Genomic DNA, 27,637 nt, shown 5'->3' with positions numbered 1-27,637 from the left:
TCCAGCCTGTAACTGACACCTGAGTATCTGTTATTCTATACATAACCCATAGCCCCAACTCCAAAAAAATTCTCAATTGGATTTTGGCCTGTGAATCGACTGCACTGGGCTCAGTCCAGGGAGACATGCCAAGATTCCACTCCTGACAACTGATGTCTTGGTGAATAAGGTTTTTTTTTTACTCTTTCATGGGATGTGGGCGTCACGGACAAGGCCAGCATTTGCCCTTGACAACTTGAGTGGCTTACTAGGCCATTTCAGAACGCAGTTAAGAGTCAGCCACATTTCTGTGGGTCTGGAATCACATGTAGACCAGACCAAGTGAGGACAGCAGATTTCCATCCCTAAACGACATTAGTGAACCAGATGCGTTTTTACGACAATTCATAGTTTCATGGCACCATTACTGAGACCAGCTTTCAATTCCAGATTTTTTATTAATTGAATGTATTAAATTTAAAATCCACCAACTGTTGTGGTGGGATTGGAACCTATGCTCCCAGGACATTAACCTGGGCCTCTAGATTACTAGTTCAGTGACATTACCACTGCACCACCATCTCCCCTAATGAATATGGTGAGAAGTAACAATGAAAAATCGTAACAGCAAGGAAGTTATCCCCACTTTGAATTTATTTGGCATTTCAATGAATGTTATTAACAGCAACATGAGAAATTGAACGTGCTGCCAAAAAAGTGAAAAATGGAAACTCGAACACACACATTGACCTATTAACAGTATCAAATTTAATCTCTAATTATTTCACTGAATATCAAAATCGTTCCACTGCCACAATAAGATCAATCACAAACTAAATACAAACATCTGGTAACTGCAGTATTTGAATAGATTGCATGAATGTGTGAATTGAGTATCGAGGGAAGAGATTGTGGCTGGATAAGAGAGAGGAAGTGCAGAATTCCGAAACACTCTGGCTGAATGGAGCTTTTTCCAACAAAAAGGCTGCAACCATGTCGACACAATGTCCAACATCCACATCAATATCACATTATTGATCAGTATCAACCAACCATATCGATACCAAAGATTAACATATTGATTGATATCTACCAACCATACCAGATCAATATTGAGCACATCAATATCATTGATCATATCAATATTATCAATACTATCGACTACATCAGTAACAATGCTCACCTTATCAATCATTATCAACACCACTGATAAATACATCGATCAATATTATCAAACAGAAATGAACATGATATTGACAATCTCCAGTGGGGAAGAGTGAGTGGGATAAGGGAACACAGGGTGTGGAAATGTGCTCTCGGACTCTGTAACCCTAAATTACACCAGACCAATTCTCCATCCCCCCACCATCCGCTCTGCCATTCAGTCTGGGCTAGGAGCACAGCTGAAGTATACAGGACCCACTCTCCCGCCAGTGCCCCATTCACAGCCTGCCTCCAGCTTACTGAACACATTGCTACTGTTACTGTTCTGGTTCGGTGTGATTTCTTTATGCCGAGACCTTCCACTGTTGTATAATATCCCTAATTCAGACCCTCAAAAACCTGCTCTCCAGTCCTAGTGAGATCCTGTAAACAATGCCCCCCTCCCCAACCTGCACTTTGAGAGACTGTAACCTCCCAACTGCCACGTGATTCTGTAATCCTCGAGACAGCCGGCAAACTCTTCTCCCCAAGGAGACATTGTAGCCAGCCTGTTCAGCATGAGTGCGCCTGTAACCCTCCTTGAGAGAGCTGCAACACTCCCAACCCAAGAGAGCCTGTAAGCATACCCCACTTTCTCACCCAGAGTCTGTAATCTCCCCCCTACCGCCCCCAGACCTAGTAACTCCCAGCCAATCCCCATCCATTACCCCGCCCCAACCCCGAGACCTTGTAACCAGCCCCCGCAACATGTATACCCCGTTACCCTTCACCCTAGTGTTGCACAGCTCACTCCCACCATTCACAGATCCCAGTGACAACATTGAATGGCGACAGCGAGCACACTTGTTTGTCTAGAAATATCACTCAGCTCTTTCCAACATAGGGCCCCCGCCAGTTCCTGGTCTGTGGCTCCTGGTTATGTGTGAGCTTTGTGAAGCCAGCATATGCAGCATGCAGAACCACTACCCCTCAAGCCTTTTCCAGCCCCTCAGTTCCAAGCCCAGCACCTTGCATTCATTTGCAAAGTTGATATTAAAAAAACCCACACAAAACAACTGCCCATTAGCTTCCTAAAGTCCTACTGTACCTGTCTCCAAGGGAACGTGCTGCATTCCACCATAGGTATTTACACAAAGGATCAACTCGCTGATTGAAACAGGAAATCTGACTGCTGGAAACCAGAACTAAAGCCTTTTTTAGTCATTTGTCTGGTGTTTGTCTGTACAACACTGTGCAAACATCTGCTGTTACTCCAAAAAACAATAATAAACCCTTCCCATTTATACAACAGTATTTACTGAGGAGTGACTGCTTAGTGCTCCACTCTCTGAGCATGTGTTGTGCGGCACTAGCAAGGTACTGCTGTCAGCTGAGTCTTCCAGCTCCTCTGTGACAGCTGTTAGGGTAAAGTTTGCTGCATCTGCCTGTTCTCCAACAGCACCCTCTGCCGTGGGAAGCTGGCTGCTCTGCTCCATCACCAGCCCAAGGCCGCCATCTAAAAGTAAAAACGTTTCACTTTATTTTCTGTATTGCACCAAAAAATACACACAATAGAAATAGCAGACTTCAAGTTGCTGGGAGCTCCTGATGCACACATTTCTCTCATTCCTTTATGGGCTATCAAATTAGGTTCTTTGTCAGATGTCAAGTGAAAGAGAATTGGAACAAGCATGAAACATGACATGCTGGGAAAAACTCTGGAGGCAGCATACAGGACAGAGGTCAATAGTTCAGCTGAAAAGCCACCATCAGATCTGACACAATCTGACCTGAAATGTGACCTTTAGCTTTTCCCTTTGGATGCCATGTAATTCTCTGATTATTTCAGATATCAAGTAACAATGTCATTTTTCTCCATCATACAATGTTCAAGGATAGAAACAGATTAAATATGTCACGAGTGTTGGTCCCCACAGAATCCCCCAGGTCTAATCCCACTCTCCTACTTACTCCCCATGCCCTATAGCAGCCCACTCAGTCTAATCCCACTCTCCTGCTCACTCTTTTTAGCCTTTAATATCTACCCAGTCTAAACACACTCTACATATATCCAAGCCAGTTTAATCTCTCAGTCTCACTGACTCCCTGTGCCCTTTAATATCCCATCTCTATCTAGGGGTCTCATTAACGTCTCGCCATCCTTTACAGATCATGAGGCTATAATAGTGGGACACCAAGTACAAACCCTCATGATTATATTGGGCCTGAGGTTGTATAGCAACAGATCGAGTAGGTTGGACATACCTGGGCTGACACAAAGCACGCTGTCTGGATTGATGGATGCCTCATATGGAGGTGGTGGGTCGTCAGGATGTTCTATGTTTGGGTATTTATAAGCTGTGTATGGAGGTGGGGGGTCATGGAAGTGGAATGCTCCTCCCTCACCATCGTCAGAAAGATGTAGAGGAGTTAAACCTGATCCAAGACTATCTGGGCCATAGTCGAAGCCTGGCATTCTACTTCGGGCAAGGTTAAAATGATGCACTGTGAAAGTAAAGCCAGAAGATTAACTCCACATATTAGTGACAGCTCACAGGTAGAAATGGCCTCACCAGTGACTGAGAGCATGGGTTGGAGAACTGACAACACTGGTTAACAACAGAACTCAATAAACCTTTAAAACAGGAGATGCTGGAAATACTCAGGAAGTCACACATCTGTGGAGAAACAGAGTTAACGTTTCATCAAAGCATTCCCACTTCATTCTGATCAATGCTTTATCCTTACATCTGAGATCAGATACACAGCCGGTGGTAATGACCTGGAACTCGCTGCCCACAAAGGTGATGGAAGCAGTGACAATCAATAACTTCAAGAGGAGGTTGAATGGCCACCTGAGAGAAATAGACTTGCAGGGCTATGGAGATCGAGCCAGGGAGTGGGACTGACTGCATAGCTCCATGGAGAGCCAGAATGGACTCAATGGGCTGAATGGCCTCTTTCTGTGCTGTAAATGACTCCATATTTAAGGAGACAGCTCTTCTTCCCCTCTTTATAAGGATATTTTTTTATTTATTTAGAGATACAGCAATGAAACAGGCCCTTCGGCCCACCGAGTCTGTGCCGACCATCAACCACCCATTTTATACTAATCCTACATTAATCCCATATTCCCTACCACATCCCCACAATTCTATCGTCTACCTTTTGTGAACTATACAGTAAATGGAAATGTCCTGGGGAAAATTGATGTACAGAGAGATTTGGGTGTTCAGGTCCATTGTTCCCTGAAGGTGGCAACGCAGGTCAATAGAGTGGTCAAGAAGGCATACGGCATGCTTTCCTTCATCGGACGGGGTATTGAGTACAAGAGTTGGCAGGTCATGTTACAGTTGTATAAGACTTTGGTTCGGCCACATTTGGAATACTGCGTGCAGTTCTGGTCGCCACATTACCAAAAGGATGTAGATGCTTTGGAGAGGGTGCAGAGGAGGTTCACCAGGATGTTGCCTGGTATGGAGGGCGCTAGCTATGAAGAGAGGTTGAGCAGATTAGGATTATTTTCATTAGAAAGACGGAGGTTGAGGGGGGACCTGATTGAGGTGTACAAAATCATGAGAGGTATAGACAGGGTGGATAGCAAGAAGCTTTTTCCCCAGAGTGGGGGATTCAATTACTAGGGGTCACGAGTTCAAAGTGAGACGGGAAAAGTTTAGGGGGGATATGCGTGGAAAGTTCTTTACGCAGAGGGTGGTGGGTGCCTGGAACGCGTTGCCAGCGGAGGTGGTAGACGCGGGTACGATAGCGTCTTTTAAGATGTAACTAGACAGATACATGAATGGGCAGGAAGCAAAGAGATACAGACCCTTAGAAAATAGATGACATGTTTAGACAGAGGATCTGGATCGGCGCAGGCTTGGAGGGCCGAAGGGCCTGTTCCTGTGCTGTAAATTTCTTTGTTCTTTGTACCTACACTACAGGCAATTTACAATGGCCAATTCACCTATCAACCTGCAAGTCTTTGACTGTGGGAGGAAACCAGAGCACCCGGCGAAAACCCACGCGGTCACAGGGAGAACTTGCAAACTCCACACAGGCAGTACCCAGAATTGAACCCAGGTCGCTGGAGCTGTGAGGCTGCGGTGCTGACCACTGTGTGGTTAGAGAGTTGTTTCACTCACAGAAAGTATGGAATGTTAACTTCATTCATCCTTACTTGGCATGAGAAGTGCAAAAACAGATAGTAGTATAGTGGGACACAACGAGGAATCCGAGTCACATCTATAATGTCTAGAAGTGAGAGTAGGGAATTGATGCTTCTATGTGTGTTGCAGTGTTTGCACACTTTCTGAAACATATCTACATCTCAGATTCTAACAGAGAACCAATCTCAAGGTGTTTCACAGAGGAAATACAGAAAAGAACATGGTGGGAAGCTTTTAAAATGTTGGGAGTAAATGTTTTAGCGAGAGAATCTCAAGAAAATGAGGTTGATGTGTTCTAGCACAAATGATGGAGCGAAGGGATGGGGAATGCGTAAAAAACCAGAGTCTGAGTACAAGAGGGTACAGGAGCGGACACAATGCTGGAGAAGGTCTGAGTGGGTGAGGCTGTTTAGTTTGAGGATGAGTATTTTAAATTCAATATGCTGGGGAACGTAAAGGCATGACTGCGGTGGGTTGGACAGGATATAGCCCGCTGAGTTTTGAACAAGTTGGAGTTTACGGAGTGGAGAGAATTGCAGGCCAACGAGGAGGACTTTGTAGCAGTGAGTCTTGAAATAGCAAAAGCATGAATGAGGATTCTTGCAACAGTGGGGTAAAGTAGGGACAATGACAGACAATCATTCAGAAATGAAAGATGATGGATAGGATGTGGGCTTTGAGACTTAACTCTGGGACAAACAAGCCACCAAGATTTCACATTGTCCAAATGTATGGCCAGATCTGGAAGTAAATCGGTGCAAGGGCAGATGGAAGAGTCCATGATTATCTCCTTTTTACTCATTACCTCTTGGGAATTTCGCTCTTGCCCATTCCATCACCTATCGTGCCACACTTCATTTCTCATCGGGCTCTTTGCCTTCAAAATCCTTATCCCACTGCTCTCCTGTTGCCTCCTTGCAGCAGCAATCTCAACTGGCAGATCTTATTGTTTAGTTTAGAGATACAGCACTGAAACAGGCCCTTCGGCCCACCGAGTCTGTGCCAACCATCAACCACCCATTTATACTAATCCTACACTAATTCCATATTCCTACCACATCCCCACCTGTCCCTAGATTTCCCTACCACCTACCTATACTAGGGGCAATTTATAATGGCCAATTTACCTATCAACCTGCAAGTCTTTGGCATGTGGGAGGAAACCGGAGCACCCGGAGGAAACCCACACAGACACAGGGAGAACTTGCAAACCCCACACAGGCAGTACCCAGAATTGAACCCGGATCGCTGGAGCTGTGAGGCTGCGGTGCTAACCACTGCACCACTGTGTCACCAACCTTCCTGCCCAATGTGTCTGCTGTGGGCTAACTTCACCAAATTCCTTCCTGTCGCACTCACCCCATCCACCACCCACCATGGACACTACCACCAGATCACCAATCACTGCCCCTCCATGAGTTTATTGTGGATGATTGCACTGATATCTGTATTTGCATGAAACTTGGTTCATGGATAGTGCCATCTTGTCCTTTAATGAAGATTCCCCAGCTGTCTATACCTTTCCCAGCACAGACTGCCTCACGCCTCCCCTTTGAAAACTCTGTCTACCATAACCCCCAAGCCCCACTCCAAGTTTCTCCCCAAGATATCCTCCCTGCTTTTTTCCCTTAGCTCCTGCACCAAACAACCTCATCTGAGTAATTTCAATCTTCTTTTAGCTCTCTTTTCCAACCTACTTCAGAATTCATTGCCTTCTGTCCTCCTCCTAAGCTCTTTGTTGCTCTATAAACTCTCCCACACATATTGATGGCTAGCCCCTCAGCCACATCAAGTCCACTGGCCTCTCTACTTCTATGTTCTCAATCACTGACCAGGCCATTTTCTGCTATTCCTCACCACTCAGCCACCTTTCCTCCTACAAGGACCCTTCCTCACTGTCCAGTGCAGTGGGATAGCCCTCACTTGGATTCTACTCTTGACTATTCGATTGTAGCCAGCATATCTCCAGCAAAAGCTTCCCTGCCTATCCCAGCACTTGACCAATGATTCATCCTGCACTCCCACCTCATTCTCATCCACAAGCTACTCCTTGTCGACATCAGGTCAGTTTATATATTCACATTGACGACACCCAACTCCACCTCCCCTCTCAGCTCCTCCACTGCCTCTGTATTATCAACCTGCTTGTACAACATCCAGTCCCGATGAGCCTTCCAGTTAAAAACTGGGAAGTCCAAATCCGTACTGCACGGTTCTTGCAACAAATGCTGTCATCCTCGGCTTAATCAGTCTCATTGCAATCGGATTGTCCTATTTGACCCTGAGCACAGATCCAGCCCCATATCACCCAAAACCACCATGGTCTCAGCCAATCTGTTGGTTAAACCCTCACCCCAGACTGGATTCCTTCAACGTCTCCCATCTTCCATCTCCATGAATTTCAGCACATCCAAAATTCTGCTACGCAATTCTTATCCTGCACTAAATGTTATTCAACCACCACTGTCCTTTTTGACTTGCTTTGGCTCCTAGCTCCCCAATGCCTTAGATTTAAAATGCTCACCATCGTATTTAAGTTCCTTCATGGCCTTGCATCTCCCTCTCTGTAACCTCTGCCAGCCCTAAACTCTCTGTTCTGCTGACTCTAGCCTCATGCATCCCTCTCTCCCTTCACCCTACCATTGGCAGCCACGCCGTTGGTCAGCTGGACCAACAGTTGAATTCGCTCCCTAAACAATGTCCCCGCCTCCTTCTCACCAGTACTTGGGACAAATTAAGATACAGGTGGCAGAGTTTGGGGATGAGCTCCAAATTCAAATCCAAATATGGACAGTAGAACGTGGGGGACAAGCCAGAGTTCAAGTAGTCAAGTCTCGAGGTAGCAAAAGCATGGATGAGGGTTTCAGCAGCAGATGAGCTCTGGCAGGCCCAGAGTTGGGCGTTGATACAAGGGTGGAAATAAGCAGTTTTAGTGATGGACAGGATATAGGGCCAGAAGTACAGCTCAGAGCAAGATTGCGAACAGTCTGGCTCAGCCTCAAACTGAGAGTCGGAGTCAGTGGCTAAGGAATGCGGCTAAGGGGCGGTACAGTGGCGCAGTGGTTAGCACCGCAGCCTCACAGCTCCAGCGACCCGGGTTCGATTCTGGGTACTGCCTGTGCGAAGATTGCAAGTTCCCCCTGTGACCGCGTGGGTTTTCGCCGGGTGCTCCAGTTTCCTCCCACAGCCAAAGACTTGCAGGTTGATAGGTAAATTGGCCATTATAAATTGCCCCTAGTATAGGTAGGTGGTAGGAGAATTGAGGGAAAAGTGGGGATGAGAGGGAAAATGGGATTAATGTAGGATTAGTATAAATGGGTGATTGAGGGTCGGTGCAGACTCGGTGGGCCGAAGGGCTTGTTTCGGTGCTGTATCTCTCTATGACTCTAATATGCTTGTAGTGGGGACTGAATGCAATAGTGCTGGATGTCAGACAAGCAGCAAAGGCAATGAAGGAGGTTGAGGAAGGTGACAATGGGTGTCAGTGTTGTCAAAAGCTCTTTGATAATAACATGATGCAGACAGTTGCTTTGCAATACAATACTTACAGTTGCCCCCAATGAGAGACTCAATTCGCTCTCTGCGTCTCTGCCGTAACCGGTGGACCATGAAGAGCAGCAATGACAGGATAAGGAAGGAGGAGATACAGCTTACGATCAAACGCATTCCACTCGCCATAGAATCAAAAATACTGCTGCCATCTGTGGGTACAGAGGGTACAGGAGGGCAGTTACACTCGACACATGATCCACAGTCACACATTCTCAGCTACTCTGACAGATGAAAGCACTGATCTGCTTCAGAAAACAGCCATTTTTAGGAAGATGCCCACTAGAACTCACCTCCTTCCTCTACCCAGTTCTAAACAGATTACACAGTACCATTAGTACGAAATGAAGAAAGAGTCAGGAGTTTGGGCAAGTGATACAAAGTAATACAGCCTCCACCACAAACACTATTCCCTAACCACCAACGCCATCCCTCTCATTTCGAGGCAGAACCAGACTTTTTACAACCTTTGGGTCGTATTTGATCCCGAGTTGAACTTATGACCACAAAGCCATCCCATCACTAAGACCGCCTATTTCCAACTCAGTAACATCGCCCAACTCCACCTCTGCCTTGAAACCGGCATCCATGCCTTTGCTACCTCTAGTCATGATTATTCCAACACTCTCTTCGCTGGTTCCTCAGTTCCAAACTGCAGAAATCTGAGGTCATCCAAAACTCTGCAGCCCAGAACTTACCTCGAACCAAGACCATTTCATCCATCACCCCTGTGCTCGCTAACCTACATTGCTACCTGGCCCAGCAACACTTAAATTTTGAAATTCTCAGCTCACTGTGAATGACAGAACAGTATATGAGCTGGGATGGCACTTGGAAATATGAGTGGGGTGGGGGAGGGGTTACCTGAGCACAGAGTAGCTACCTGACTGCATGAGGGTACTAGAAATAAAAAGAACTTGCATTTATATAGTGCCTTTCATGACCTCAGGATGTTCCAAAATGCTTTGCAGCGGGGGCAAGGAGGTAGGGGGCACGGGCAAAGGGGGGGGGGGGGGCGGGACAGGCACAGACAGGGCACCGGGGGCCCATGGCGTGGTGGGGGGAGGGGGGGGGGGGGACAACACAGGAGGTAAGGGAGGTGGGGAAAGAGTGTGAGCTAGAGGGAGGAGGGAGATAGACAGATGGACATATATATGGAATACTCCACATCTGTACATGTGCGCGGGCAGTTACTGGTTCTTTGTGCAAGGTAAAAAATGCCAGGTATCGCACAAAATCAATATCCAACGTACTGAAGAGAAAGTAAGCCACTAAATTATTCTTCTCATTTAAAGTTTCTTCACAAAAATGCACATTTGTTGTTGTTTAATTAATAGTAAGATAAACTTTTATTGGCTTTATCTTTCCGAAATTGTCTCACCAGCCCCCTATGTAAGACAAAAATTGTAATGTGCCTCCCCACCATGTGAAAAGGTTGCGCCCCTCTGCTCCAAGCCTTTAACCCTATGTTTTAAAATAACCGAGAAGCTAAGTTATTTTAAAAGGCAAGTTTAAAGGCTTGTGTAATGTAAACTTATTTTAAAATGGCAAAAGTCACTTAGAGATTGCCTAGATTTCTACGCTCTGGTATGCATTACTTCCACTTGGGGCACAAGCTCAGTGACGTGTTGAAAGTTGCTGGACTTTTACTCGTATATAAATGTCCGCTGCTATCCATTTGGAATCACATTGTTCTAGAACTTAAATTGAGGGGAAAACTGACAAGAAAATCAAAGGAATCTCCAGAGGTCAGCACTATAGGTTCCTCAAGAGTATGGTGTAATGGAGCTGAGTGATATTGGCAAAAACAGGATGCTGCTGACCCATATACAATAGTTTGCAAATACAATGTAACGGATAGCTTTAACAAACCTTAATCTATAACGAACTTTTGTTCCTTAACAAAATCCATACTGCATTTTCAGTTTTAAAAATAGTCAGGGAAGACATAGTAAAAATTTATTATGTTTCAATGACCATGTTAGAAATGATTAACTGATTTTTTTTTTTGTTGTGAACTGGATTAAAGGACAAGTTTTACAAGTATGTCAACGGTCAGTAACTGCAATGTGCATCATTTACAGCCCAGTTTGAAGGCCGATAACCTGAGTGGCTAATGTCATTTGAAAGTTGCCTTTGTCATATAATTACTTTACGTTAAAAGTGCACCTTTGTTAACAGGTAAGTGATTGGGCATGGACATAAATTGATTAGTCTGGAATACAATCTTACAGATAGTGACTAAACATTTCCTAATGACTGCTCAACCTTTTGCAGAAAAGCCTTTTGTTTCTAATTATCTTGTCACAGCTGAATCAGAATCAACAGTGATAGACTGAGATGTAGACACAAGTGAATTTAAGAGAATTGCTTTATTGGAGGAACTGAAAGGCACTCTTTATTTGTAATTATGTTTATCTAATTTTGTCACTAGCTTTGGTGAGTAAATGACATTTTGTCCATGAGAGATGCTGCTGTTCCTTATTTTATAATCCAGGACCCAGCTTAACAGCCTGCTAAGATAAATAAACTAGTCTTGGCTACCTACTGTTAAATCCCTCTGCCCCTTCCTGTCTCACTCTGCTTTTTCTGTACATGGCTCTTCTGAAGTACTATCTGCTCCATCCAATAAAATTCTCCTGATTTGGAGATCACTGCCCTTTTGTTGGATGCCGTCTTCAGACACATATTACAAGCAGATGGAGATGTTGCACAAAAATTGACCATCATGGGTTAAACTGTCTTGTGACAATAGCAGTGAGAAATGGTCTGTATTCCTATTGCTGATTTTTATGCTGCCTTACTTCAATAACCACAAACAGTCCTCTCCTTGAGTTTTGTGGTTGATTGGATGAATTTGCACTCCTGATACAGTGTGAATCCACAGAGGTCATCTGATAAGGTCCATCTACTGCCCTGTGACATGGTGTAGCTCGCTCTATTCTGTCAAAGTAATTCGCATTGGCATTGCATACTATTTTGCTTGCTATCTAGCTAATACAGTTGTGCTGCTCTCCATTGATGTTTGTATACTTAGCTACTTTATTTAAAGAGAGAAATGTGTTTTGATGGTATTAGATTGACTATACACTTTACATACAGGTTAATTGCTCCCATGTCTGTGGCTGAGTCAATAATTATGTCAAATGTCCGTGGTGCAACATATCGGTGCCTATCTCTGGATGCAACACGAGGTTGGTTTTGCTTGGACTCCAACATATCTGCTGCTTCTGGTTTACAAATATATTGTAGCACATGGCAAACCCCACCTGGGAATTCATATCCCATTGTGACCCACCCCAGTGCCCAAAGAATGTCGAGCTCCTCGCTTACGTCTCTCCTTCCTTCCCAACAACAATCTTCAGGCTTTAAACCCGAGTCAGTGCTCCCCACTGCACTCGACGACTTGCATTCACACAGCAATTATGTCTACGTGGTTGAACAATGGAGTGCATAATGGGACATTGCTGGCCTTGACCTGCCTTACCTGGGTCGAGGCAGGTGAATTTACAGCATTCTTTCGGGTCCTTCTCATAGTGTTGACAGCTCTGGGGCCGCTCGCACAGAGCTGCCACACACATTTCAGGTTCGCCATTGTGGCAGGTGCAGCTCAAGCATGGGTCATTTCCCTTTGGCGTGAAGTACTTTCCCTCGTCCACTACGTTATCTTTTATATCCATACAGGTTTGGCCTAGAACACAAGTACATGGTTAGACGCAGGCTCCCATGACAAGGCTGGAAGCCTGCCAAGTAAACATAGTCCCAAGTTCCTCACACGCATGAGAATAACAAGAGCCATGTAAGAGGTTAGAAGAGAGGCACTGTGCTCAGGTACCATTCTACAGCTTTGACTGCCCAGACATTAAGTTGCCAGCCCAGCCCTGCCGTGACCACTGAGAACACCAGCCCCTATCAGCCAGTTATAGGCTCAAAATATAGACATGCAGGAACAGGTGTTGAGTGCATAAGTTACGGAGGCTGGAACAGCAAGAAAATGTCAAAAAGCCTTAAAGTACAGCTAAAAATCTGCTAAATCAATCACAAGCTACAAAAAAACACATTACATACTATTTATTTTAACACATTTTCCATTTGCAGCTGTACATGTGTTCACTAGGTGCACTGGTCCGTTGTATTCAAAATCACATTGTTGAAGGAAGTCCAGAGTTCCTCCACTCTCCCAGCCAAATTCATACCTGCCAGGCCCAGAGAAGCCTTCTCAAGTGTTTAAAGTTTGTTCTCTCAAAAAGTTGCAATTTTGTCTGAGTTTGTGCATCCTATCCAATCCTTGTAATGTCAAATCTGATCACATTCTGATGACTGATATTCAAAGCCACACCACCTTTCTAATGGAGATTTGATCATGCCTATGATTCAATCAGATCCAGGATGTTTAACTCACCTTGTTGGCTTTTTTTTTTACAAACAGTTTTCCCATTAACTCTAGAAATCCCTTCCCTGTCTTACCAGCCAACAATGTTGTCCCAGTCAATTCCTAGTCAATTTCTGATTAAGTTGAAATCTGCATGTTGAACACCATTCCTGTTCCTACGTTCCTATTAATTTGCGCACGAGCAACAATAGTTGGGTTCTCTCCTGCTCCCTCGCACATTGACGACTCAGGACATCAGATTCTTCACTCGTGCTCCCAGAAGGCAGCACACCATTAGGTTCCCTGGGTCTGATTTACAAAGAAGTCTAACTGCAAACCCATTAATGAAATTCCTAATACCACAGCTTGTCTGATAGTCTCTCTCTTTTCCAGCCTTCCCCGACAAATTACTGGATTGCACAAGAGCAAGATTGAACCTCGACAGAGGCCAGAGAACATTATGTTGCCCCGACAAGCCCCTGACTGCCTGTATAAGCTGCTGCTGTCCAGTTCAGAGGCGGAATTACTGGACACAGTGTACTTGTGGAACTTATGCAGAAAACCCACATTTCAGCATCCAGCGAAGACTGGGACATACGTGGGAGCACGTCACCGATGTGATCCTTGCTCAGGTTGTGGGGTGGGGTATGGTACAGTGGATTTACATCAGCACCACTGGCCTAGGGAAGTGGAAAATAAACCCATCTCAGCTTTCTGATCCCTCTCCAGTGTCCCAACCAACACTCTTTGGGCAGGTACAGCAAAGATTTTGTCAATTGTTGGCCATCTCCAGTGTGATGGTACCTGCATATGAGAGATTCACCAGGAACACACTGTCTGGTGAGGGACTGAACCACACTGACTCGGAATAAACCCCCAGTTAGGGACTGAGCCACACTGTCCCAGAATAAACCCCCCCCTGAAGGACTCGGCCACACTGACCTGGTGTCTTCACTGATTTCAGCAGTGGTATACTTAGCTGAGAAGGAAGTATAAACAACGGAGATATGGTTCCCAGCTCCTGCATGTGAGCTTGGACAGAATGAGCTCATACTTGGAAACTAAATTTCAACTTGGAGTAGGAAAGGAGGAAAAGGGGATGCCCTGTGCCCTTTCCCGTACATGCTCCCTTCCACGGGTACTGCCTGTGTGGAGTTTGCAAGTTCTCCCTGTGTCTGCGTGGGTTTTCTCCGGATGCTCCGGTTTCCTCCCACAAGCCAAAAGACTTGCAGGTTGATAGGTAAATTGGACATTATAAATTGTCACTAGTATAGGTAGGTGGTAGGGAAATATAGGGACAGGTGGGGATGTTTGGTAAGAATATGGGATTAGTGTAGGATTAGTATAAATGGGTGGTTGATGTTCGGCACAGACTCGGTGGGCCGAAGGGCCTGTTTCAGTGCTGTATCTCTAATCTAATAACTAGGGAACATAACAAATCCTAACATTTTAAAGAGCACCTAGTAGGCTGGTAGGTGCCGATATGAGGGCACCCTTCCTGAGCATACTTACTTCTTTTGCAAAGAAATGCCGACTTCTCGTTGCAATTCTCTGCGTACCAGCTGTGTAACCCATGGTGCCGCAGGCTGGGGAAGTGGGAGCATTGCAGCTGAGCGCATAATACGTTTTCCTGCTCAGAGATGGTCATCCCAAAAAATGTCACCTTCTCTGGAGGAAGGAACACTTCTGAGGAACCTACAGTGAGAAAAAACAGCACTAAGCCTGTGAAATGAAAAGGGGGACCTGCATTTGCAAGAAAATTGGAGGGGGAGGGTGGGTAGACGCAGGGAGTGGGGGAGGGTGGCGAGGGGAGAGGACACTGAACCATTGGTCCTCCAACATACTTACTGCTCTTGTAGGCTACTTCCCACTGACCCTGCAGTGAGGTGTGGCTTCGGTTGGTTACCATGTACTGATAGCCAACCCAGAACCTGGAAAATAAACAATTTAGCAGATGGATAATGAATTCCTTACCTTCAATGACAGAACCATATAAAAGGCTGAACAAATTCGAGGTTCATGGAATAGGAGAATCAGTGTCAGCTTGCGTTAAAAAATTGGCTGAATGACTAAAAACAGTGAGTTGTAAATGGTTGTTTTTAATACTGGAGAAAGGTAGACAAGGGTGTTTCCCCAAGGGTCAGTGCTGGACAGGTGTTTTTAAAAAATAAAATATGACCTGGATCTTGGAATACAGAATAAAATTTCAAAATTTGCCAATGATACTAAATTTGGAGATTTGGCAGACAGTGAGGATGATACAATCGACTGCAACAAGATACAGATGGGCAAGGAAAATGGGCAGACAAGTGACAGATGGAATTTAAGACAGAGAAGTGTGAGGTGATGCAGAAAGGAAAGGGAATAGAGACAAAATGGCAGAGTTCTCAGTGCACTGGGGGGGTTCATGTCACCACTAGCCAAGCTGTTCCAGTACAGCTACAACACTGTCCTCTACACAGCAATGTGGAAAATTGTGGAAAACTGCCCACAAAAAGGAGGACAAATCCAACCAGTCAATTACAGCCCTATCAGTCTACTCTCAATCATCAGCAAAGAGATGGAAGAGGTCATTGACAGTGCTATCAAGCAACACTTGCTCACTGATGCTCAGTTTGGTTTCCGCCAGGGCCACTCAGCTCCTGACCTCATTACAGCCTTTGTTCAAACATGGACAAAAAAGAGCTGAACTCCAGAGGTGAGGTGAGTGACTGCCCTTGACATCAAGGCAGCATTTGACCGAGTACAGCATGAAGGAGCTCTAGCAAAACTGAGGTCAATGATAACCAGGGGGAAAAGTGTCCTCTGGTTGGAGTCACACCTGGCACAAAGGAAGATGGTTGTGGTTGTTGGTGGTCAAAGAACAAAGAGAACAAAGAAAATTACAGCACAGGAACAGGCCCTTCGGCCCTCCAAGCCTGCGCCGATCCAGATCCTCTATCTAAACATGTTGCATATTTTCTAAGGGTCTGTATCTCTTTACTTCCTGCCCATTCATGTATCTGTCTAGATACATCTTAAAAGATGCTATCGTGCCTGCGTCTACCACCTCCGCTGGCAACGCGTTCCAGGCACCCACCACCCTCTGCGTAAAGAACTTTCCACGCATATCCCCCCTAGGGGCGGCACAGTGGCACAGTGGTTAGCACCGCAGCCTCACAGCTCCAGGGACCTGGGTTCGATTCCGGGTACTGCCTGTGTGGAGTTTGCAAGTTCTCCCTGTGTCTGCGTGGGTTTTCTCCGGGTGCTCCGGTTTCCTCCCACAAGCCAAAAGACTTGCAGGTTGATAGGTAAATTGGCCATTATAAATTGTCACTAGTATAGGTAGGTGGTAGGGAAATATAGGGACAGGTGGGGATGTTTGGTAGGAATATGGGATAAGTGTAGGATTAGTATAAATGGGTGGTTGATGTTCGGCACAGACTCGGTGGGCCGAAGGGCCTGTTTCAGTGCTGTATCTCTAATCTAATCTAATCTAATCTAAACCTTCCCCCTCTCACTTTGAACTCGTGACCCCTAGTAATTGAATCCCCCACTCTGGGAAAAAGCTTCTTGCTATCCACCCTGTCCATACCTCTCATGATTTTGTACACCTCAATCAGGTCCCCCCTCAACCTCCGTCTTTCTAATGAAAATAATCCTAATCTACTCAACCTCTCTTCATAGCTAGCGCCCTCCATACCAGGCAACATCCTGGTGAACCTCCTCTGCACCCTCTCCAAAGCATCTACATCCTTTTGGTAATGTGGCGACCAGAACTGCACGCAGTATTCCAAATGTGGCCGAACCAAAGTCCTTTCCAACTGAAACATGACCTGCCAACCCTTGTACTCAATACCCCGTCCGATGAAGGAAAGCATGCCGTATGCCTTCTTGACCACTCTATTGACCTGCGTTGCCACCTTCAGGGAACAATGGACCTGAACACCCAAATCTCTCTGTACATCAATTTTCCCCAGGACTTTTCCATTTACTGAATAGTTTACTCTTGAATTGGATCTTCCAAAATGCATCACCCCGCATTTGCCCTGATTGAACTCCATCTGCCATTTCTCTGCCCAACTCTCCAGTCTATCTATATTCTGCTGTATTCTTTGACAGTCCCCTTCACTATCTGCTACTCCACCAATCTTAGTGTCGTCCACAAACTTGCTAATCAGACCACCTATACTTTCCTCCAAATCATTTATGTATATCACAAACAACAGTGGTCCCAGCACGGATCCCTGTGGAACACCATTGGTCACACGTCTCCATTTTGAGGTCAATCATCTCAATCCCAGGACATCACTGCAGGAGTTCCTCAGGGTAGTGTCCTAGGCCCAACCATCTTCAGCCGCTTCATAAATGACTTTCCCTCCATCATAAGGTCAGAAGTGGGGATGTTCGCTGATGATTGCACAATGTTCACACCATTCGTGACTCTTCAGATACTGAAGCAGCTCGTGTCCAGATGCAGCAAAACCTGGACAACATCCAGGCTTGGGCTGATAAGTGGCAAGTAGCATTCAGACCACACAAGTGCCAGGCAATGACCATCTCAAACAAGAGAGAATCTAACCATCTCGCCTTTATGTTCACTGGCATTACCAACACTGAATCCACCACTATCAACATCCTGTGTGTTACCATTGACCAGAAACTGAACTGAACCAGTCACATAAATGCTGTGGCTACAAGAGGTCAGAGGCCACACACAATCTTGATTTGGAACTAGATCGCCATTCCTTCACTGTCGCTGGGTCAAAATTCTGGAACTCACTTCCCAGCAGCACTGTTGGTGTACCTACACCACTACGACAGCAGCAGTTTAAGAAGGCAGCTCACCACCACCTTCTCAAGAGCAATTAGGGATATGCAATAAATGCTGACCGAGCCAGCGATGCCCACATTCCATGAATGAATTTAAAAAAAGTGCATAGATCTTTCAAGGTTTCAGGACATACTAAGAGTAGTTAGCAAGTGGGATCTTGGGCTTGATAAATACAGGTATTGAGTACAAAAGCAGGGATGATATGCTGAATGTTTATAAAGCTCTGGTTAGGCCAGAACTAGAGTAATGTGTCCAGTTCTGGTCACCACACTTCAGGAAGGTTGTGAGGGTCCTTGTGAGGCTGCAGAGGAGATTTAACAGAATGGTTCCAGGGATGAGGGACTTTAGCTACAAGGTTAGGTTGGAGAAGCTGAGATTGTTCTCCTTGGAACAAAGGGGATTGAAGGAGGATTTTATAGAGGTGTACAAGGTTATGACAGGTTTGGATAGGGTAGACAAAGAAAGGCTGCTCGCATTAACTGTCGGTACAAAGACAATCTGTGTCCCCTAAGATTCTGGGCAAGAGACGCAGGGGGATGTGAGGAAGAACTTTTTTTTTTTTGCACAGCTAGTGGTAATGATCTGGAACTCACTACCTATGAGGGTGGTGGAAGGGCAGACATTGATTTCAGAAGGAAATTGCATGGGCACTCAAGGGAAATAAACTTAGAGCTATGGGGATAGAGCAGGGGAATGGGGCTGACTGGATTACTGTGTAGAGAGCCGGTATGACCTCAATGGGCCGAATGGACTGCTTCTGTGCTGTTATATCTATGACTCAAAGTTGTTCCCATTAGCTGATGGAAAAGACAGACTTGCATTTATATTGCACCTTTCATTACCACCGGATGTTCCAAAGCGTTTTACAGTCAATGAAATACTTTTGGAACGTAGTCACTATCGTAATGTTGGAAACGTTGCAGCCAATTTGCAGAAGCAAACTCCCGGAAATATCATGCAGATAATAACCAGATAATCTGTGTTTTCTGATATTGGCTGAGGGATAAGTATTGGCCCAGGACACCAGGGATGCTCTTCTTCAAAACTCTGCTCTTCTTCAAAAGGCTGCGTTTGCTAACAATGCAACCACTAGGTGGTGCAGTACTTGCACATGTGCAAATGCAGGCTCTTCAACTGGAACATCAGTGTCTGTGATGTTCAGGCAGCTGCCAGGATTAAAGATGACACTGCTCAATTTATCACAGGAAATGCTTATGGCTAGATCGTTCTAGCAAACTAACCTTACATTAAGTTGGATGGAAGCCCAGTAATATGCTGCTATGTCATTATAGGATACTAACTGTAATCCTCAGATCCATTTAATATTCCAGTAATCCTCTTAAATACAAAAGGAATTTTATGATTGAATTTCCATTGGAAGATAGTGAATTGGCATCCAGATAGATGGAGAAAAAAATCGGGCAGAGTATAAAATGTGCTGCCAGTTCGTTATTGTGATTTGTTTATATAACTGACCAGGACTGATTTCACCCGAATGTAACTACTAGCTCCTGCCCCACTGGCCGCTCTCCCCCCTCGGCAACTCCCTTTCTCCCCCCTCCTCCCTATTGGCCATTTCCTCCCCTCAGCCGCTCTCTCCGGACCTCACTGCTCCCTACCCCCCCTACTCCCCGGCCGACTGTTCCCCACTCACCCCACCCCGCTCTCCAGTCACTTGTTCCCGCTTTCCCCCTGTCCAGTCACTAGCCCTAGGTCGCGCCGCTTCCCTCCTCTCGGCCCCTCGCTCTCACTTTTGATCAGCCACCATGTGCCGCCCGAACAAGCAAGGCAGGCCACAAGGGGCGATGTAGGAGCGAGGGACCAAGAGGAGGGAAGCTGTGCGGCCTATAACTAGCTGCTGGAGGGGCGGGGGGGGGGGAGGGAAACAAGCGGCCAAACAGCGGGGTGGCGCAAAGCGAAGAACAATCGGCCAGGGGAGTGGGAGTGGGGGTGGGGAGCAGTGAGGTCTGGAGTGAGCAGCTGAGGGCAGGAAGCGTCGAGGCCTGGAGCGAGTTGCCGAGAGGGGAGAGCAACTAGTGGGACGGGAGCAAGCAACGGGGATCAAGCTCCAGCCTCAAAGTCTCCCAATCAGCCGCTTCCTCCAGCCGAGTGGGGGAGCTGGCTACCCAATGACGCTTTATTGCGCATGATGGACCAGGCGCGGATACCTGATGACGTAATCCCGCGCATGCGCTACTTAGTTCTGGCAAGATGTAGCTGCACATGTGCGCATCTTGGCGCACTCTGATGATGTCAACAGGCTGCTGCATTGTCAGGAACCATTGCGTCTTCAAAATAGTGTCATGGAATCTTTTACAGCCCCAAGAGGGCAGACGGGGCCTTATCTGAAAGGCGCCTCCAACAATACAGTACTCCCTCAGTTCTGCACTGGAGTGTCAGCCGAGATTGTTGTGCTCAAGTCCTGGTGTGAGACCTGAATTCACAGCCTTGTGACTCAGAGGCGAGTGTGCTACCCACTGAACCACAGCTAAAGTACAAATGACGGTAGAAGGATTAGGGGTCACAGATTTATAGTTTTGGGCAAGAGATCTGGGGGGGATGTAAGGAAGCACAATTTTAATACAGCGAGTGGTAATGACCTGGAACTTCTGCCTACGAGTGTGGTGGAAGCAGAGATTTCAAAAGGAAATTGGATGGGCACTTGAGGGAACTAAACTTAGTGTTACGGGGTAGAGGGGAGAAGGGAGGCTGACTGGATTGCTAGAGAGAGAGCTGGCACTGACTCAATCTGCCGAATGGCGGCCTCCTGTGCTGTATTGACGATGTATTGATGCTCCACTCCCTCTTGTCCACTCTCCTCCACCCACGCCCCACTGCCCTCGTCCACTCTCCCACCCCTCCCCTCAAGCCCCACTGCCCTCATCCACTCTCCCCCCACCCAGGCCCCACTCCCCCTCGTCCACTCTCCCCCCACCCAGGCCCCACTCCCCATCGTCCACTCTCCCCCCACCCAGGCCCCACTCCCCCTCGTCCACTCTCCCCCCACCCAGGCCCCACTCCCCCTCGTCCACTCTCCCCCCACCCAGGCCCCACTCCCCCTCGTCCACTCTCCCCCCACCCAGGCCCCACTCCCCCTCGTCCACTCTCCCCCCACCCATGCCCCACTGCCCTCTCGTCCACTCTCCCCCAACCCATGCCCCACTGCCCTCATCCACTCTCCCCCCACCCAGGCCCCACTGCCCTCATCCACTCTCCCCCCACCCAGGCCCCACTGCCCTCATCCACTCTCCCCCCACCCAGGCCCCACTCCTCCTCGTCCACTCTCCCCCCACCCAGGCCCCACTGCCCTCATCCACTCTCCCCCCACCCAGGCCCCACTCCTCCTCGTCCACTCTCCCCCCACCCAGGCCCCACTCCTCCTCGTCCACTCTCCCCCCACCCAGGCCCCACTCCCCCTCGTCCACTCTCTCCCCACCACGCCCAACTGTCCTAATCCAGTTCCCCCCCCTCCACCCACGCCCCATTCCCCCGTGTCCACCCCCTCGCCCCCTCTCCCTCACCCACTCCAACGCCCCCAATCCTTCGCCCACTTTCCCCACCTCACCCACTCCTCCCCCCCACCCACACTCCCCGTCTTTTTCTTGCCCCACCTCGTCCCACTCACCTTTCCCCCTGCCCCTCTTCCCCACCCTTCCCCCAACTCATACTCCTTGTCCCCCATTCTAGCCCCACCCTCCAACCTATCTTTTCCCCTGTACATCCCCTCATCCCCCATCTCACCTGCGCTGGTCCTTGCGGCTCACTGGCCGTTCCTCCAGGTCCCATTCTTCAGCCAGTATGAACCGCAGCTCCTGATCAGTAGTGAAGGTGGCCAACGATCCATTCACTTGCTGACACGTCTGGACAGCATCCCAATAGTTCTCACTGTTCAAATACACTCGGTAGCAGCTGGCTGTCCCTTCATAGTGATGCCAGCCTGTTGGGCATTTCCCTAACAAAAAGAGACTCATTCAGAGATTGTCTGGCTTGTGTATTACAGCGAAATACTGTTAACAAAATTCAGCAAGGGGCGCATCATATTCACATGAGAAACACCTACAGCATTTCAGCACAGGAGGCAGTTTAGCCCATCGAATCACAGAATAATACAGTGCAGAAGAGGCCCTTCGGCCCATCGAGTCTGCACAGATGCATTAAAGACACCTGTCTACCTAATCCCATTTGCCTGCACTTGGCCCATAGCCTTGAATGTTATGACATGCCAAATGCTCATCCAGGTACTTTTTAAAGGATGTGAGGCAACCTGCCTCTACCACCCTCCCAGGCAGTGCATTCCAGACCCTCACCACCCTCTGAGTAAAAAAGTTCTTCCTCAAATCCCCCTTAAACCTCCCGCCTCTCACCTTAAACTTGTGACCCCTCGTAACTGACCCTTCAACTAAGGGAAACAGCTGCTCCCTATCCACCCTGTCCATGCCCCTCATAATCTTGTACACCTCGATCAGGTCACCCCTCAGTCTTCTCTGCTCCAGCGAACACAACCCAAGCCTATCCAACCTCTCTTCATAGCTAAAATGTTCCATCCCAGGCACCATCCTGGTGAATTGCCTCTGCACCCCCTCCAATGCAAACACATCCTTCCTATAATGTGGCGACCAGAATTGCACACAGTACTCCAGCTGTGGCCTTACCAAAGTTCTGTACAATTCCAACATGACCTCCCTGCTTTTGTAATCTATGACTCGATTGATAAAAGTAAGTGTCCCATATGCCTGTTTCACCACCCTATTAACCTGCCTTTCAGCCTTCAGAGATCTATGGACAAACACGCCAAGGTCCCTTTGTTCCTCAGAACTTTCCAGTGTCAGGCCATTCATTGAATACTTCCAGGTCACATTACTCCTTCCAAAGTGTATCACCTCACACTTTTCAGGGTTAAATTCCCTCTGCCACATTTCTGCCCATTTGACCATCCCGTCTATATCTTCCTGTAACCCAAGACACTCAACCTCACTGTTAGCCACTCGGCCAATCTTAGTGTCATCCGCGAACCTACTGATCCTACCCCCCACATAGTCATCTATGTCGTTTATATAAATGACAAACAATAGGGGACTCAGCACAGATCCCTGTGGTACACCACTGGACACTGGCTTCCAGTCACTAAAACAGCCGTCTGTCATCACTCTTTGTCTCCTACAGCTAAGCCAATTTTGAATCTGTGCTGGCTCTTAGCATTGCAGTTAGTCCCACTCCCCACACGTTCTTTTCCCTGCAATTGTTTCTCCTTCAATTATTTATCCAACACCTTTTTGAAGGTGACTACTGAACCAATATCCACCACCCTAACAGGCAGTGCATTCCAAATCCTAACCACTCATCATTTAAAAACTTTTCCTCATGTCGCTTCTGGTTCTTTAGCCAATCGTCATATCTGTGCCCTCTGGTTACCGACCCTGCTGCCACTGAAATCTGTTTCCCTTCATTTACTCCATCTAAATCTTCATGTTTTAAACAACTCTATCAAATCTCCTCTTAGCTTTTGCGGCTCTAAGGAGTACAGTTCTGCTGTTGTATAACACGGGGTACAGTCTGTCACTGTATAACACTGGGATATAGAACTGTACCCCAGGGAGAGTCAGCACCTTCAGGAATGGTACTCCAGTGACAGTCAACACCTTCAAGAACTATACCCCAGTGAGAGTCAGCACCTTCAGGAACTGTACCCCAGAGAGAGTCAGCACCTTCAGGAACCGTACCCCAGTGAGAGTCAGCACCTTCAGGAACTGTATCCCAGAGAGAGTCAGCACCTTCAGGAACTGTATCCCAGAGAGAGTCAGCACCTTCAGGAACTGTATCCCAGAGAGAGTCAGCACCTTTAGTAACTGTACCCCAGTGAGAGTCAGCACCTTTAGGAACTGTACCCCAGTGAGAGTCAGCACCTTCAGGAACTGTACCCCAGAGAGAGTCAGCACCTTCAGGAACTGTACCCCAGAGAGAGTCAGCACCTTCAGGAACTGTACCCCAGTGAGAGTCAGCACCTTCAGGAACTGTACCCCAGTGAGAGTCAGCACCTTCAGGAACTGTACCCCAGAGAGAGTCAGCACCTTTAGTAACTGTACCCCAGTGAGAGTCAGCACCTTTAGGAACTGTACCCCAGTGAGAGTCAGCACCTTCAGGAACTGTACCCCAGTGAGAGTCAGCACCTTCAGGAACTGTACCCCAGAGAGAGTCAGCACCTTCAGGAACTGTACCCCAGAGAGAGTCAGCACCTTCAGGAACTGTACCCCAGAGAGAGTCAGCACCTTCAGGAACTGTACCCCAGAGAGAGTCAGCACCTTCAGGAACTGCACCTGAAGAGGGACAACACTCATGAATTGATCAGAGATAATTGGTCAGAAGATGACAACATCTCAAGTTGAATTGAGAATGACGCAGCTCCCAAAGTGCAAGTTGGTGCCCAGTGAACACCTCCCTGTAACAGCAAACCAGTGAAATAATAAGAGCCCCTCCTATTTAAGAATTAGGTCATCAGTTAAGGTGGTAGAACAGCAACCTACGGGTGAAATGAAATGGCTGGCCCACATTGACGGGGTAGAAGCGGGTGTCCTCTGCTCCTCTGCCACGCCCATGTTTCAGGTTCACTGTTTCCTTTACATGGTGTACCCGGTGATCACCAATTATACCTACCAGAAAAAACAGGCACTAGGTGAAATTAAGGCATCTGCTCTCACCAGCTGTACTGCCAAACACTGCATTTATATATCACCTTTAATGTAGTAAAGTATCCCAATGTATTTCAATAGGAGTCACATAAGACAACATAGGAACATTAGATAAGATCATAGCGGTAGATTTAAAGGAGTGTATTAAATGAGAAAAAGATTGATCAAGAGGCAGAGATTTGGGAATTCCAGAATTTCAGGCCTTTGTTGCTAAAGGCATGGCTGCCAATGGCAGAGCAATTAAAACCAGGGATGTGCCAGAGGCCAGAATTGGAGGATAGCAGAGTTCTCAGAGGGTTTTGGGGCTAGATGAGATTACAAAGACAGGGAGTGGTGAGGCCATGGAGGGGTTTGACAAACAAGGATGAGAACTTTAAAATCAATGCATTGCTTAACCAGGAGCCAACACAGGTCAGCGAGCACAGGGCCGATAAGTGATCGGGACTTAGTGCGAGTAAGGACATGAGCAGCAGAGCTTGGGATCTCAAGTTTATGCAGGGTGGAAGATGCAAGGCCAGGCAGGAGAATGTTGGAGTACTCAGGTCCAGAGGTAACAAAAGCATGGATAAGGGTTTTAGTAAATCAGTTGAGGCAGGGGTGGAGTCAGTTAATGTTATGGAGGTGGAAATAGGCGATCTTAGTGATAATGTGGATGTGTGGTCAGAAACTCATTGCAAAGTCAAATAGAATTCCAAGGTTGTGAACACTCTGGTTCAGCCTCAGATAATTGCCAGGGTTGGGCCATGGGGTCAGCGGCTAAGGAATGGAATATGTGGCAAGTACTGAAGACTGCCCAAAATTTGTTGGTGGAAATGTCTGCTTATCTAATTACTGAAAACGCACAACGGTAACTGAAGGCATTTCTCCCTGTCCCCCTGGGGCTGTGCCATCGATTGATGCTCTGGGAGTGTGTAGAAGGTGAGGTCAATCAACTGGAGTGAGTCATATTGTTTATAGTATTCAAACAGTGAGCCAGATGAAAACTTACAAACTTACCAGATGGCCAGTTTCGATCTGTGACCAAAGTATCCTCATCACTCCCCTCTAGCTCTCTTCCCTGCTATCCCCTCTGCGGCATCCTTTACAAATTTCAGTTAGCTTGTTTTTTCAACCCAAGTTCGATAATAACAATTCACCACCAGGATATCCAATTGCAACATCTTCCACAGATTATATTTAGAACCTTTCCAGCTTCACAGGGACAAGTAATGATACAGAAGTTGATCTGATGGCTGAAGGGACAGCATGGCAGCAGTCACTCCACAGCAATCATTACAACGTTTCCTTTAACATGATCCTGAGTGCCTGCTAAACTACACAGCTCATAACACTGGCAGCGAATGCAGTCAGGGTTATGTGTAGTTGCAAGACAGTGAGGCTTGCTTTCTAACAGGGCTATGCAGGGGAGTTGTGAATAGCGGATGAGGAGCTGGAGATTGTGGTAAGAGTGATGGAAGCTTTAGACTCCTGCTCGTGACTGGTACACTAGTGAGAGCGCTGTAGGAGGGTTGTAGGTAAGAGGAACAGCTTTGGGGCTAGTTTAGAGGGGTTGGCACACACACAGAATGAAGGGCAAAAATTAGTCAACTTGGGGTTGAAAACCCAAGAAAAAAATCTGAAAGATCATATTCAGGAGCCAGACAATATTAGTTAGGGTGAAAAAATAACTTACGAAGCCAGTGCAGAATGGAGAGTGAATTATGCAGGACAAAACATTGTATGTTTTCAAGAAGGAGTTAGATATTGCTCTTGGGTTTAAAGGGATCAAAGGGTATGGGGCGAAAGCGGGAACAGGTTACTGAGTTAGATGATCAGCCATGATCATAATGAATGGCGGAGCAGGCTCGAAGGGCCGAATGGCCTACTCCTGATCCTATTTTCTATGTCTCTATGCAGGTACACTTGCTTTGGTTATTCAGAAACTTTGACTAAGAAATCTTTTGTAGCTTTTTTCACTTAAAAAAATCAGTGTGATTTGATTGGGCAGTCTTCCTCTCCTTTATTTGACAAGCATGCACAGCAGCAAGATGACGAAATGTGGTTAAAATCAAACACAGGAGGCCATTCATCCCTCCGTGCCTGTGCCAGCTCTTTGAAAGAGCTATCTAAATGGTCCCACTCCTCTGCTCTTGCCCATAGCCCTGCAAATTTTTTCCCTTCAACTTTTTAACCAATTCTCTTTTGAATATTATTTAATCTGCTTCCACCACCCTTGCAGGTAGTGCATTCAAATCACAAATGACTGTAAAAAAATAAACTTTTCTGCTATCACGTCTGGCCAGGAGCAATGTGGGAGAAATTACCCGAGCGGCAGGAGAGACAGAGAGTAGGGATCATGGGTACATACTCTAATTGGCAGGATGTGACCAGATGTGTCCTGCAAGGATTGGTGTTGGGCCTCATTTGTAATCTCATGGCCTGGCATATTCTGTACTCTCCATCACCATCGAGCCAAGCTGGTTCAAAGAGGAGTACAGAATAGTTTGCCAGGAGCACCATGCCTGAAAATGGATGTACCAACCTGGTGAAGCTACAACACAGTACTATATGCACAAGAAACAGTGCAAGTAGCATGCTATAGACAGAGCTAGGTAATCCCACAACCAATGGATCAGATCAAAGCTCTGCAATCCTGCCACACAGCTGTGAATGATGGTGGACAATTAACAACTAACAGGAGGAGGTGGTTCCACAAACATCCTCATCCTCAATGATGGGGGAGCCCACAGCACATCAGTGCGGCAAAAAAAGACTTAAGCGTTAGTAACCATCTTCAACCAGAAATTCTGAGTGGATGATTCATCTCGACCTCCTCCTGAGGTCCCCAGCATCACAGATGCCAGTCTTCGGCTCATTCAATTCACTCCATGTGATAAAGAAATGGCTGAGTACAGTAGATGCAGCAAAGGCTCGTGGCCCTGACATCATC

At 46.9% G+C, this 27,637-nt stretch overlaps 1 protein-coding gene across 1 annotated transcript in view; it reads right to left on the bottom strand.

Annotated features, from left to right (window-relative positions):
- Positions 1-615: 615 nt before the first annotated feature.
- dgcr2 (DiGeorge syndrome critical region gene 2) overlaps positions 616-27,637 on the bottom strand; it is an 88,445-nt gene continuing 61,423 nt past the window's right edge. Inside the window, exons 5-12 of the mRNA XM_068055514.1 lie at positions 24,544-24,669; positions 21,764-21,974; positions 15,058-15,140; positions 14,722-14,904; positions 12,325-12,528; positions 8,837-8,989; positions 3,388-3,627; positions 616-2,638 (exon numbers count right to left, since the gene is read on the bottom strand). Coding sequence (XP_067911615.1) covers positions 2,424-2,638; positions 3,388-3,627; positions 8,837-8,989; positions 12,325-12,528; positions 14,722-14,904; positions 15,058-15,140; positions 21,764-21,974; positions 24,544-24,669 — 1,415 coding nt within the window. The 3' untranslated portion in view covers positions 616-2,423. The remainder of the gene's footprint in view (positions 2,639-3,387; positions 3,628-8,836; positions 8,990-12,324; positions 12,529-14,721; positions 14,905-15,057; positions 15,141-21,763; positions 21,975-24,543; positions 24,670-27,637) is intronic.

This window comes from Heterodontus francisci, chromosome 23 (assembly GCF_036365525.1).
Source record: "Heterodontus francisci isolate sHetFra1 chromosome 23, sHetFra1.hap1, whole genome shotgun sequence".
NCBI classification, from domain to species: Eukaryota; Metazoa; Chordata; class Chondrichthyes; order Heterodontiformes; family Heterodontidae; genus Heterodontus; species Heterodontus francisci.
The sequence above is the reverse complement of the archived record's forward strand: the minus strand, read 5'-3'. Positions and strand labels throughout refer to the sequence as shown.